General features: G+C 58.9%; 1 protein-coding gene across 1 annotated transcript; it reads left to right on the forward strand.

Annotated features, from left to right (window-relative positions):
* The first annotated feature begins 860 nt into the window (after positions 1-860).
* AMIGO1 (adhesion molecule with Ig like domain 1) lies at positions 861-8,517 on the forward strand. Its single transcript, XM_005311000.4, has one exon. It carries the CDS (start codon positions 1,914-1,916, stop codon positions 3,420-3,422), a length of 1,509 nt encoding a protein of 502 aa, XP_005311057.1. The 5' UTR covers positions 861-1,913; the 3' UTR covers positions 3,423-8,517.
* The last annotated feature ends 4,085 nt before the right edge of the window (positions 8,518-12,602 follow it).

Below are 12,602 nucleotides of genomic sequence, written 5' to 3' on the forward strand. Positions count from 1 at the left end.
CAATAAAATTATTTGATATTTTTGACTTTTTAAAAAAACTAAAATATTTTGGTTTAAAATAGAAATATTTCAGGTTTTGGATAAAAATTATCTTTTTTTCCAAAATGGACATTTTTGTGAAAATGTTTTTAATCTGAAAAGCCATTTTCTGTTGCAATTTTTTCTCCAGTGGGGAATTCTTCATTAGCTCGATTACAATCCCATCTAGACGCATGCACACACCCCTCTGGCCCATCTCCTTACCTGGTGCCCACCCCCTCCCCACCCTTTCCCACCATCTTCCCCTTGTTCTCCTGCTCTCCTTGTGCTATTGTGCCATGTCTAATCTAGACGGGAAGGTGCTGTGAATCTGCCAGCGCGTTAGACTAAAGAATAAGATCTGGCTCAATCAATAGTATCTGGCATTGTTAATGCTTATCCCTGGGCACAATGCGGCCTGTCGCTGGCAGTTGGGTGACCACGCATCTCTTATTTTTAAGATGCATGAAATGTATTCAGACTGGTAAGTACATTAGGTTGACGCTGGTGACAACGGCAATGTGTACTGTCTCGAGGGCAGTAGATATGTACAAGTGAGAGAAAAAGTCATGCTCTGCGAAGGGACATGGTGTTGTCCCTTATTTTTCGTGTGGTTTTCCCTTATTTCCCTCCAACACAGGAGGCCACCCACCGTCCAGGGCTGTAAGCACTGCATGTCCAAGAGCCAGCCCAGAGTTTGCACTGTGATTTCCCTTTTGAATACTCTTCTAATTATAAACTATAGAGGGGCCTGATTCAGCAGCGTGCTGAGCAGCCTCCGTCCCCGCAAGGAGATCACAGCCCGTGCCTGGCCCTATTTCCCCCCCCCCGCCGCCCATTGCTCCTGAAGCAGCGGGGCTGGATGTCCCTGCTGGCAGCCAGCACGTCACAGGTTAAAAGCCAGCGACGATTCATTGGGCTAGTGCGGCGCAGCCCCAGCCAATGCCTGGCCGCGGTGCGCCGGGAGCGGCTGGTGACTGGTTCGCACCGCCCCCCCGAATAATACAATCATAATAATGCTAATAAGGCGCCTGTGACCGTCAAGGCGGAGGAGGATCCGAGAACCGGAACCTTTGCGAAGCCAGGCGGGAGCGGAGCATCCAGGAGCAGCCCCCAGCCCCCCTCCAGCCGGGTCCGAGCCAGGGTTGCTGCAGCGTCGGGGCTTCCCTGGCTCGCTCGCTCCCAGGGCTTCCCGGCCGGCCGCTGCCCGAGGAGCCCGGCCCCGCTCCCGGCTGCGGCGGGTGGCGATGAGCGCGGCTCGGGACGGGCAGCGCTGGTCCGGCCCCCCGGCCAGCCAGCCCCCCGCGCGGTGACAGCCTCCCCCCGGCACCCGGGGCCGGCGCTCCCCGCGCTCGCTGCGCCTCAGGCTCCTTCCCCCGCTGCGCGGCGCCGTCCGAGGAGCGGGCCGGGGGCTGCCTTCGCAGGGCGGCGCGGGGGGCTCGCTTGGCCCCGGTCCCGGGAGACGCGAGGATGGGCTGAGCACCGCGGGGGCCTCTCCCCGGACTGGGGGACCCGCGGCCCGGCCCACACCTGTCCTGCTCGTAGAGGGAGCGGTGGCGCCGCCTGCCCGGCCCGGGGCTCGGCGCAGAGCAGCGAGGCAGGAAGAGACGGACTCCGCAGGGCCAGGCTTCGCTCCCGCTGGCCCGCCCGGCCCGATCCCCCGCCCGCAGCGGTGATTCCGGGCACGCTGCAGCCGGGCAGCCCATGGCAAAGAGCAGGTGGATGCGAGCATGACTCGGGTGATTAATATTCCGGCAGCGTGCCAAGCTTTCCCCGCTCGCTGCACCAGATCCTAGCAGCCTCCGAGCCAGCACCAGCATCGCCGCTGCACCAATGGTTCCCGGCCCTGCGGCTCTCTGCGCCTGGCACCTGGCCCTGCCTCGCTGAGCGTTACCATGTGGCTTTGGTATTTAGCGCCTGGTCAACGCCTGGGGCTGAGCTGCGGGAGAGTCTGGCTCCTGGTCCTCTTGCTGCTGGGTTGTGACCTTGCCCGGGAAGGGGGGTCGGTCCTGAACTGCCCCCCAAAATGCGTGTGTGCTAGCAACATCATCAGCTGCTCCAAGCTGGGCCTCGGAATCATCCCCACTAAGCTGCCTCGCTTCACAGCCATCCTGGACCTCAGCCACAACAACCTGACCCGCCTGCGGGCGGACTGGACCCCCGCCCGCCTCCCCCACCTCCACTCCCTGCTGCTCAACCACAACGCCCTGGGCTTCATCTCCACCGAGGCCTTCTGCCACGTCCCGCACCTGCGGTACCTGGACCTCTCCTCCAACAGCATCAAGGCGCTGGAGGAGTTCCTCTTCAGCCAGCTGCAGGAGCTGGAGGTGCTGCTGCTCTACAACAACCAGATCGCCCAGATGGACCGCAGCGCTTTCGATGACATGGCCAGGCTGCAGAAACTCTACCTGAGCCAGAACCAAATCTCCCGCTTCCCCATGGAGCTGGTGAAGGACCGGGCCAAGCTGCCCGACCTAGCCCTGCTGGACCTTTCTGCCAACAAAATCAAGGGCCTGCCGGTCGCGGCCCTGAAAGGCCTCCCTGCCTGGATGAAAAACGGCCTCTACCTCCACAGCAACCCGCTGAGCTGTGACTGCGGGCTGTACGAGCTCTTCACGCACTGGCACGCACGCCAGCTCAGCTCGGTGGTGGACTTCCGGGAGGAGCTGGTGTGCAGCCTGCCCCTGGCCAAGCGCAGCGTCAGCGTCTTCACCCTCAACAGCCAGGACTCCCTCAACTGCAGCGAGTTCAAGGAGCACATGCTGGAGGCCTACCTGGGGGACACGGTGACCATCGACTGCGACACCAAGGTCCGGGGGGCGATCACCAGGGAGTGGGTGACCCCAAACAACAGGCGCTTCCCGGAGGAGACCGCCAACAGCACCATGACAGTGCTGGGCAATGGCAGCCTGCAGATCCGCCTCATCCGGGTGGAGGACATGGGCACGTACACCTGCTATGCAGTCAGCCAAGCCTTCAATGAGACCCTCTACGTGGACGTGATGGTCCACAACTTCACCCAGCACGGAACTCACGACACGCTGAACACTGCCTACACCACACTGGTGGGCTGCATCCTCAGCGTCATTCTGGTGCTCATCTACCTGTACCTGACACCGTGCCGCTGCTGCTGCCGTGGCAACGAGAAGCTGGCCGCCCAACCAGAGGACAGCATCAACTCCTCCATGCTCAGCACCACGCCCAACCACAACCCCGAGGTGGCCGTTCGCAAGGGAAGCCTCAGCCACCTCGCGGCTTCCGGCCCCATGCAAGGCCAGAACGGTAAGGTCAAACCCAACAGCACGCCAGAGCAGGCGGCCAGAAGGGCCCAGAAGGCCCCCAGGAAAATGTCAGACCCGGACTCTGTCAGCTCTGTTTTCTCGGACACGCCCATCGTAGTGTAGGTGTACGGAAGATGCGGAGAGGTGGGAATGATGGAGAGCGAGTGGACAAGGACAGGTAGTGACCCTCCCCTAGAGTGCAGCTGGCCAGCGGGGCAGGGGCTGGGCCCAGCAGTGGGGTGATGGGTCTCCATGCACATGGCACAACGCTGCTGCCAGGCGCTGCCTCCTGCTGTGCAGCACTTATCCTGCCAGCACCCCAATGAACATTGTCCTCCCATCAGCAGAGCCCAAGTGGCAAGCAGAGCCCGGCAGTCCACTCCCTGCAGCCGCCCCCAGCCCTTGACGAGGAACTCCAGCCAGAGCTTTGCAGAGTCCCACCAAGAAATGAAACATGCAGCAGGGATATGGCACCAGTGCCCCGCAGAGCTGAGAAGGTGGGGCAGGGGATTGCTGCTGAAAGAGCCCATGCTGCAATGCTGGGGCAATCCTTCCTTACTGTTCAAGGGACATCCCAGGTCTGTTTCTGACTACCTTGGCACGAAACCACGCTCATCTCTGAGGTGTCCCAGCACCACAACCTTGGCCTGTATCCGCCATTTGAAGGTCACCTTCTGCTTTATAGCTTGGCCACTGAAAGCCTTGACATCAGTTGGGGACCAGCATGTGGGAGCAGGGGGTCTCTCTCCTGCTACCAAACAGCCTCTTGCTAGATACCCCCTTTTAGAACTAAGGCAACCCAAAGATTTTCAGCTCCATCAGGATGAAAGCAGGAATTGATCCCCCCAGGGCCTGTAAGATGGCATGCCAGCTGCCCCTCCTGCAGCGGGAACTCAGGACACAGTGGGGCATGATCAACACCAGCTGGTCCCCCAGTGAGCTCTCTGGCTGACAGCCTAATGATCAGATTCCCATTCCTAATTACAATGATACATCAAGGCACAAGCTGGGTTTCCGGGACAGCTATTCGCATTGCAGAACATCAGCAACCCCTTGGCGGGCTGTGCCGTGGCTGCCAGGGAGGCACTGCGCCTCTACCCCTTCTGTACGGCGCTCGTGTGGGCTGTCCCAGCGAGCCGAGGGGCTGCGTGCTCCAGGGATGTTAGGAAGGGGAGCTGGTAATGGAGTCTGCTGAAGGCAGCAGGCAGAGCACAGGAGCCCTGCAGGGAAGGGGGGTTGGGAACTGTGATCAGACATAGCAGCACTTCCGAGCAGACATGGGGGGTGGGGCCCCCAAAATATGCTCCTGCTCCTTCTACATCCCCCCCCCTTAAGCCTCCCCCACCCCCATGATCCAGGTGGCTTTTCTCTCTGCCCAGCTACAAATTGATTCCATCCTATATTTCCTTTTCCCTTTTCCTGTCACCTGGGAGAGTCTGGGCCCTTCCCAGGGAGCGGGAAGGGGATAGGCACAGAGAAGGAGTGGGGGCAGAAGAGCAGACTGTCCCCTTGCAGTGGTCCCTTTGCCTGCCCCCATATGAGGGGGACAGAGATGTGGTCTTGACATGGACATCCCAGCTCTGAGCCTGCTAGCACAAACTCGCCCAGCACGGGCCAGCTGGAGGTAGGGTTTGGTCTATGCACCAGGTGCAGCTAGAGGACTCTGCGTTAAGCAGGCGCTATCCATAGAGGAGATAGCATTCCCCCTTTCCCTCAGACGAGGGGGGGTCCCAGAGGGAGGGTGCTGCTGGACATGAAGGTAGGGGGAGCTAATCAGATGCCCATGGCTGTCTGGGTGTTACCTTGTGGGGATCCCACCCAGCCTACAGCTGGTTCTCAAGCCGTCCGTTCTACTAGTGGCTCTCTTAGCTTCAGGGAGCAGGGGGTGAACAAAGGTGGGCAAGAACAGCCCAGAGAGATTGGGGTAGAGGGAAGCCCGCACTGATCTCTCTGGCCATGAATAGCATCATCAGCAAAGAGTGGCGAGCTCCATGGTACATTGCTGTGGACTCTCCCTGGAGCCCTAGATCTCTTCTTCATGCCCCAGCTGGCATCACCCTGGGGGTTGTCCGAGCCTGCGAGGGGCCCAAGGTGATGGCTGGCACAAGCAGAAGGAGCACGAGGCACCATCTCCTCCATCCCACTCATCAGCCTGAGAACGGGGCTCAGCTCTGGGACTCATCTAAATGCTTTTCCTGGCATGTTATTGTGAAGCATGAGTCCTCCAAGAGAAGCATGCGATCCAGGTGAGACCAGCCTGCAAGCCACACAGCAGGGAGCTCGGGGGGAGGGGGCAGAGCAAGGGGAGGGTATGTGTGAAAGGGATTGTGCCGGGAGGGGAGGGGGGAGGAGGAAGGGGTGATTTGGCCCTGATGGGCCGGTTGTGTGCGACTGAGATTCAATCCTGGCACCTGTGGAACCACAAGGCTGCTTAGCTGCCCCTCCCCCCACCACCCGTGCAGTCACTTCCCCTCCCCATCCCCCCAAAAAGCCCTGCTAGCTTGCAGCCTCATTGTGAGCTCCCCGAATACCACAGCCACCTGGGTGCTAGGCAGGGAGCGCCCCAGGCAGGCTGAGGCAGCTGCAGGAACGGGGGGAGGGAACAGGGAGACCTGACTCAGGGGAGGTCAGTGCCCTCCACACACTGGTTCCCATGTCTGCCTGACCCTCCCTGGAGTGACACGCGTACGCTGTCGCACACAGCTTCCCCCTCCCCCTCCCCCCCCGTACAATCGCATCTGTGCAAGGGCATCCAGCCCAGTTCACGTGCTCAGCGGGCAGATCTGTGGGCTGGTGTGTGGCTTGGCACACAGGGCCAAGCAGCTGTGCTGTGTGCATGGGGCTATTGTGAGCGTGGAGCTCGAAGGGGGCCAAGTGACTCTGCCGGCTCGTGTCTGGGAGAGGTCAGAGATGGGGAGTGAGACTGAGCACATGGGTACCTTGCTAGGGGTGTGTGCATGCCTCCGTGTGGATGAGTGCACAAGTGTGCATGGGGGTGTTGCATACCTGTGTGTGTATGGATGCATGTGTGTGCTTGAGAGCACACACAAGTATGCATGGGGGTGTACGTGCTTGTGTACATTCTCACTCACACTCACACACACACACCCCACTCAAAGACCCAGCCTCCAAACACTGCTGCTCCCCTCCCAGCTTGCCTGCCAGAAGCTGTGGGCGCCTCTGCATGTGACAGGAAGCAAAGGGGATGAGATCCCCTAAGGCCCGGGGAGCACAGCCCACTGCCCAGACCTATGGCCGGAGCTGCCAGGAAGAGCTATGCCTAGCTCTCCAGCAGCCCCTTCAAGAGCCAGGCTGCCCGAGAGAGCAGTTCAGGGTCGCATGGCGAGTGAGGCTGCTGGCTGGGCTCGTGTCTTGCACCGCCCCCTGACTTGCTGAGAGCCCTACCCATGGGCCAGGACACAACTCAGCCCCATGGAAAGACCCCCATGTAGGGGCTGTGCCACTGCCCAGTTGGGAGACGCCAGGGACAGCAGGGTTAGAGAACTGAAAAGCTCCCTGTGGTGCTGCTCCCGGGAACAGAAAGGCAGGGGCAGAAGCAGAGTGCGGGAGCCCTGGGTTCCGTGCGCCAGCTTGTGTGCTGGGCTGTCCCACAGGCTGTGTGCTGTGGCCTTGCGAGGGGATGCGGGGGGGTGTTGCCTTACTAGAATGTGCATTAGGGAGCCATTGGTGAGCCCCAGCAGGGCCCGATAGGCAAACCCTAGATGCTTGATGGTGCAGCCTGCTCTGAGCTCCTCACCATGGCTGTGTGCCTTGACAGGGCCATGCAGAAGGATGCAGAAGGAAGAAAGGACTGCTCTGGGCAGTCAGATCTCCAGTGCCCTGTATCCTATTCCCCTCCCCCTGAGCTGACCAGTCCACCAGATCAGAGCCAGTGCCCCAGAGAGGGAAAAGGCCCAAGAGCCTATTCCCCACCCCCAAGCCAGCCAGTGTCTGTTGCATCTGACCAGAAGAGTGTGTCCCCATAGCCTGAGCTCCAACCTCAGTAGCCCCTTGGTGAGCAGCTAGAGCCTTGCCTGCTTTCATGGCACCGGATGACACTGTGCATCATCAATCGTTCCTAAGGCCTTTCCTCCCTTTAGTCCTGCGCAGGCAGAAGGGGAAGCCCCCCACTCTCTTTCCCATTGTAAATAAACAAGTGGCTGGAAGATTCACCCACTGGCCGCACAACTACGTGCACAGAAAGAGGGGCCTGGGGAACAGGTCTGGGCAACCCCCCGGCCTGTGTCTGCCACACAGGGAAGGCTGACAGGATCCTACTGGAAACAGGCAAATGCAGCCCACCAAGAGCATGGGAGAGCTCTCCTCCCCCCATCCCTGCCACATCCCAGGAGATATAGCCCCCAAAAAGACAGGACTGAGATCACGGCATGCAAGACTGGCCACCCTTGTGCTTGCTAATCAATGGGCAGATTCTAGAAGGTGCTGAGCACCTTCAACTCCATCGCCCAACACCATGAAGGATCAGGCCCCTGATCTGGATGCCTCTCTCTGCTAGTGCCCGACAGCTGATGCTAGAGAGGCAGGACACCCCTTCCCCATGTCCAGGGGTCCACCCTGTGAGGGTATTGATGGAAGGGCACCCCTCCCCCAAGCATCCTCGCAGCTCTGCCTCAATACACCGCTTGATACCAGGAACAGGGGTTTGGGGGCAGCCAGGAACGGAGTGGTGATGCTGGGTCACCGCTCAGAGGAAGGAAGCTGGAGAGGGAAACCCACAGGGCAGGGCGGGGGCCCAGCATGCTGAACAGAGAGCCTGTACCCTAAAGGGGTCCCTGGCAGTGGACAGGAGCCCCCAGGAGGGTTAAGGGAGAGCAGAGAGGGGGCAGGAGGAGCTCTGGTTCCACGGGGTGGGGGGCGGGAAGAGTGTGTCTGTGTGTCTATGTCTGTGCATGCGCAGAGGGAGGTGTCCCAGTTAACGGCTGTGTCTGGGGAGCCTCCAGGCTAGGTCAGAGGTGGCTGCTCTGCTCCCACCAGGCTAGGGCCAGACAGCTCCAGGCAGAGCCTGGCCACTCCTGCCCCACTCTGTGGGCTTGCAGGCCCCATGAATGTTATTCTGCCCTGCACGGGATGTGCATTCTGTTCTCCATTTCAGCCAGAGCCGCCCGGCCCGCAGAGCACACGGGCTGCAGCTCTCTCTGGTAGGCTGTGCTCTGACGCATAGACATAGGCGAAAATAAACATGTTTTAAGGTTCTGCATTCACAGGCTCGTCTGGTTTTTCACTGGCCTGGTGAGTAATGACAGGATGTTTCCAGGAGGTGGAGAGAGGCCTGAGACAACGGACATGCTCACCTAGACAGGGCTATGGTGGGGGCTTCAGCCATCAGGGCAGCTCTAGAATGAAGGTGGCGCCTTGGTGGAACGAGGCCTGGGGTTAGGTGCCCCAGGTCAGGTCATGGTTCCCAGCAGGGCTGCTTTGGGGCATCCCACTGTAGACAAGGCTGCGGCTGGGAGGGAGGAAGGCCAGCAGCAGCAGGACTCCAGCTGGTACAGGCATGCGCTGCTGTAGGTGGCTCTCTAGCTCACCTTGGCAGGCACTAGGGTTTCCGCAGCACCCACGTGTTCCCAGTGGGGAATGAACAATGGGAGAGATCAATGTCCAAGTTGGCCATCAATGTTGGGAGCGTTGGCCATCTCGGGCAGGGTAAGCTGCGGTGAGTAAGCCATGCTGGGGAGCCACCAGAGGACAGTGCTGTGGGGTTATTGAGGGGGAATGTGACCCAGCCCCAGTGGGAAGCAGTCACAACAGTCATTCAGTGACAGCGTGGCTAGGTGTAGATGTGGCGGTCTAACATGGCATTTGGTGATCTGGCACTGCTGGGGGCTGGTGTGGAGGATACAAACTCCATGATAGACCCCTGGTGTCAGTGACACAGGGTAACCAACCATTAAAGGTCTGACCTGGTGCCAAAGGCCCGTGGGCTGAAAGGATTCACTGGGAAGGGGAGCAGACCGTTTAGCAGTTTTAACCCTTCTGCCAGGTGCTGTCTGGAGCAAAAAGGACCGGGTTCTATTTTCTAGGGGTTCCTTCTAAAGACTTAAATAGTACTGACTTCAGCCCCCACCCAGAAACCTGGGAGACTGTCTATACCCCACTGGGAGTCCTTGATGGGCAATGCTTCCCTGCCTGCAAGCGCTGAGTCCAGGGGTCTAAAACAAATAGAACTTTATGGGGGTGGGGAGTAGGGGACAACTGGCTGAACTTGGGAAAACCAGCAATTAACAAACTCTAGCAGGTAAGCCTCCCCCACCCCTTAACAAGAGTCTCACCCTTACTCCTCTGGCCGCTGTGACTGGCTGATGTGTTTCCCCGGCTCCCTGCTCACCATTAGCTGCCCTGGAGAAGTCCAAGGATGCTAGCAGGCTGATGCAGCCTGGGCTGCTCTGGGGGCGCTGTCTCCTGACCTGGATGGGGTGATTTGGGCAGGGAGGCTGCTGCTTTCTGTACAGCCAGAGCCACCTCAGCATTGCACCAGCTGCTGTCTCGCATCTCAGCTCAGCTCTCTAGAAAAGAATCCATGTCTCCAGCCCTCGATGCAGTCCTCCCCCGAGACAGGCACTCTGCACACTGCCCCACTGTCTCTCTCCCTTTAGCTCTCTGCCCTTACTGCAGTCCTGGGCAGGGTGACTCCAGGCACGCTTGCTGCTGCTCTCTTGTCCTCACATCTCCCAGCAGTGTCAGTTGCATTCTATTGCCCTCAAACTCACAACGTACCTGGATTTCCACCAAAACACCCCAAATTGCCACATAACTAAAATGCCAGCAAGGCTGGGCCCATTCAGTCCATTCCCGCTGCTCTCCACTAGAGGCTGACAGAAAGCTCCCTCCCACACAGCGCCCCTGCCCAGCTGGAGTGTGTGGGTCATTTGGGGCTGCTCTACTACTACTCACCAACAGGGGTCAATAGTGAGCACTCGGCTCTCTGAGGCTTCAGGCCACAGGGTTTATTGTGGTACTTGCCTCTCTTCAAACATGGTCTCACCAGAGTAAGGAGCAGGGTCGGCTGACACACACACACCACACACAGGTCCCAAACACTCACCACATGCACACTGCACATACATCAACCCCGCAAACACCTCACACACCCCAAGCCATGCACACCCCAGCCTCGTTGGCTACTGGCAGATGCCCAAGAGAGAGGCACAGAACAAGCACGGTGGTTCTGCAATCCCACCTTCCTGTCCTACCGTGTGTAAAGGTACCTTATACACACACACACCCCTGTACAAAGTGCAGCTCTGCCGGCCCAGAAGATCTGGTGCATAAGGGCTGGCCTAGATGGAAGCCAAAGCAGAATTTGGCCGTAGGCTTGCAGAATCTAACTTGAGCCTTTAAAAGCGAAAGGCTAATGCAGCAAAACTGATGACTGCATCATACAGACTGAGAGCTATGCCTGCCGGAGGGCTAGACATGACTGGGTGGGGGCTGGGAGTGTGATGCATGGAAGGACCCCGCTGCTTCTGTCTGCACGTTTCTGAGAGGGCTGTGCATTCATCACAAAGGTGCCAACAGGCCCATCAGGGTAAATGTTCCCCTTTCCCACTGCGCTGACAGGAGTGATTGATCTGAGCTGACAGCAGCTCGGCCCATTCAAAGGGCGGCTCGTGCTTGTGGCTGGGAGACGCCAGCGGCTCAGGAGACAGTGTGTGGTGCTGGAAGGTAAAATCTTTTCTAGTCATTAATGCCAAGAAATGTCAAAGGCGATGGAGTCACTGGTGCCGACTGACGGGAGCACTGTGTATGGAGAAAACACTGCAGCCTGCTGGGACACATGCTCTCTGCCAGACCCCTCTGTACACCGCAGCTAACGATGGCTCTGTGGCCATTCCGGTAGTGCTGGGCTAGCTTGTTCCCCTGGATGTGACCTCAGTGACCACTGCACTGGACACCAGCATTTGTTTGTGGGTCTGTGCACGAGGGGAGCTCTGAGACCTGGCTTCCATCCCTGCCACTTTGGGAGGCTATTCCACAGCCTAATGGCTATCCACCATTAAGAGATTTCTTGTAATACTCTGCTTTCTTCATTTCCTCCAGGCCCTCCTAGCAATTCCCCCATGTGCCTCTGCTTCCTTGATGTTTAGCCCATGCAAATACCTGCAGCATGCTATCATGTCTCCCCCAGGGCCTGATTTGCAGAGATGCAGTGTGCTCACAACTCCAGTGGAAGCTAATGGGAACTGATGGCAAATCAAGCTCTTAGCCAAGCTAGATCTGTTTAGCTCCTTCCATTCTCACCGTGAGAAAACCCCTCCAGCCCTCTACTCATTTCTTTGGCTCTTCCCTGAATTTTTCCCCTATGTGCTGACGGTTTTCTAGTAGTGAGGTGTCCAGCGCTGACCCCTGGCCCTCAGTCTCTGTGTGTGCACGTGACTGTGAGGCTGCCCACTCTAGGTGTGAACCCTGATCTGTTAGGGGACAGGGTGGGTCTCTCCACCAACTCAGTCATAAAAAGGATGCTTCCCAGAGAAGAACAGACGGTGCCAGCTGCTTTTTAAACCCTGTCCTGGCCGTCACGACTTTTTTGCCAAAATGGGCATTTATCTCATTTATTCTTGCCAAGTTGATCAGTTGATAAGAGCAAACAGGACAAATGCCCAGTTTTGCCAAAAAAAAGTGGGATGCAGAGGAACATGCAGGGGGTGGGGAGTTAGTGGCAATGCCAGCTCTGTGCAGTGGGGGAGGCAGGGCTCGGACAAAAAACTCTGCCAGCCCTTTGGGGGGGGCGGGGCTTGGGTGAGCAACTCAGGCCAACCCTGCATGGGGAGAGGGCTCGGGACAGCTCCACATGGTGCCCTATTTTCCCTTGGGGAAATATGGTCACCCTAGAGCTGCTAGGAACTGGCAGGAAGAGCAGCTGCAGGGGAAAGCCAGCAGTGGGGGGCTGGGAAGAGAATGCACACCCACATGGGGGACCATCACACCTGGGCACGTTCACCCTCTGAAAAGAGCAAGTTCAGCCCCTGCCAATTCCCTGTCATTTACTAAGGAGGAACCCCTCACATCCCCTCCCCCTCCCCAGGTGAGCCTTGGAGAAAGGTGGAGCTGACCTTCAGGGCCGGCTCTGGCTTTTTTGCCACCCCAGGCAAAAAAGCCGCCGGCCGCCCCCCCCCTGCAGGGGGCGGGGGAAGGCGGCCGGAGCCCCAGAGGGAGGGTGGTGAGCCCCGGCAGGGGCTCCGCTCTCCCCCCGGCGGCCGGGGGGAGGGCGGCCGGAGCCCTGGGAGGAGGGTGGCGAGCCCTGGCGGGGGCTCTGCTCTCCCCCTGGCGGCCGGGGGGAGGGCG

This window comes from Chrysemys picta, chromosome 4 (genome assembly GCF_011386835.1).
Source record: "Chrysemys picta bellii isolate R12L10 chromosome 4, ASM1138683v2, whole genome shotgun sequence".
Taxonomy (NCBI): Eukaryota; Metazoa; Chordata; order Testudines; family Emydidae; genus Chrysemys; species Chrysemys picta.

What these genes read in the sequence shown, in the direction of transcription:
- AMIGO1 (XM_005311000.4), top strand. Translation starts at nt 1,914, where the DNA reads ATGTGGCTTTGGTATTTAGCGCCTGGTCAACGCCTGGGGCTGAGCTGC.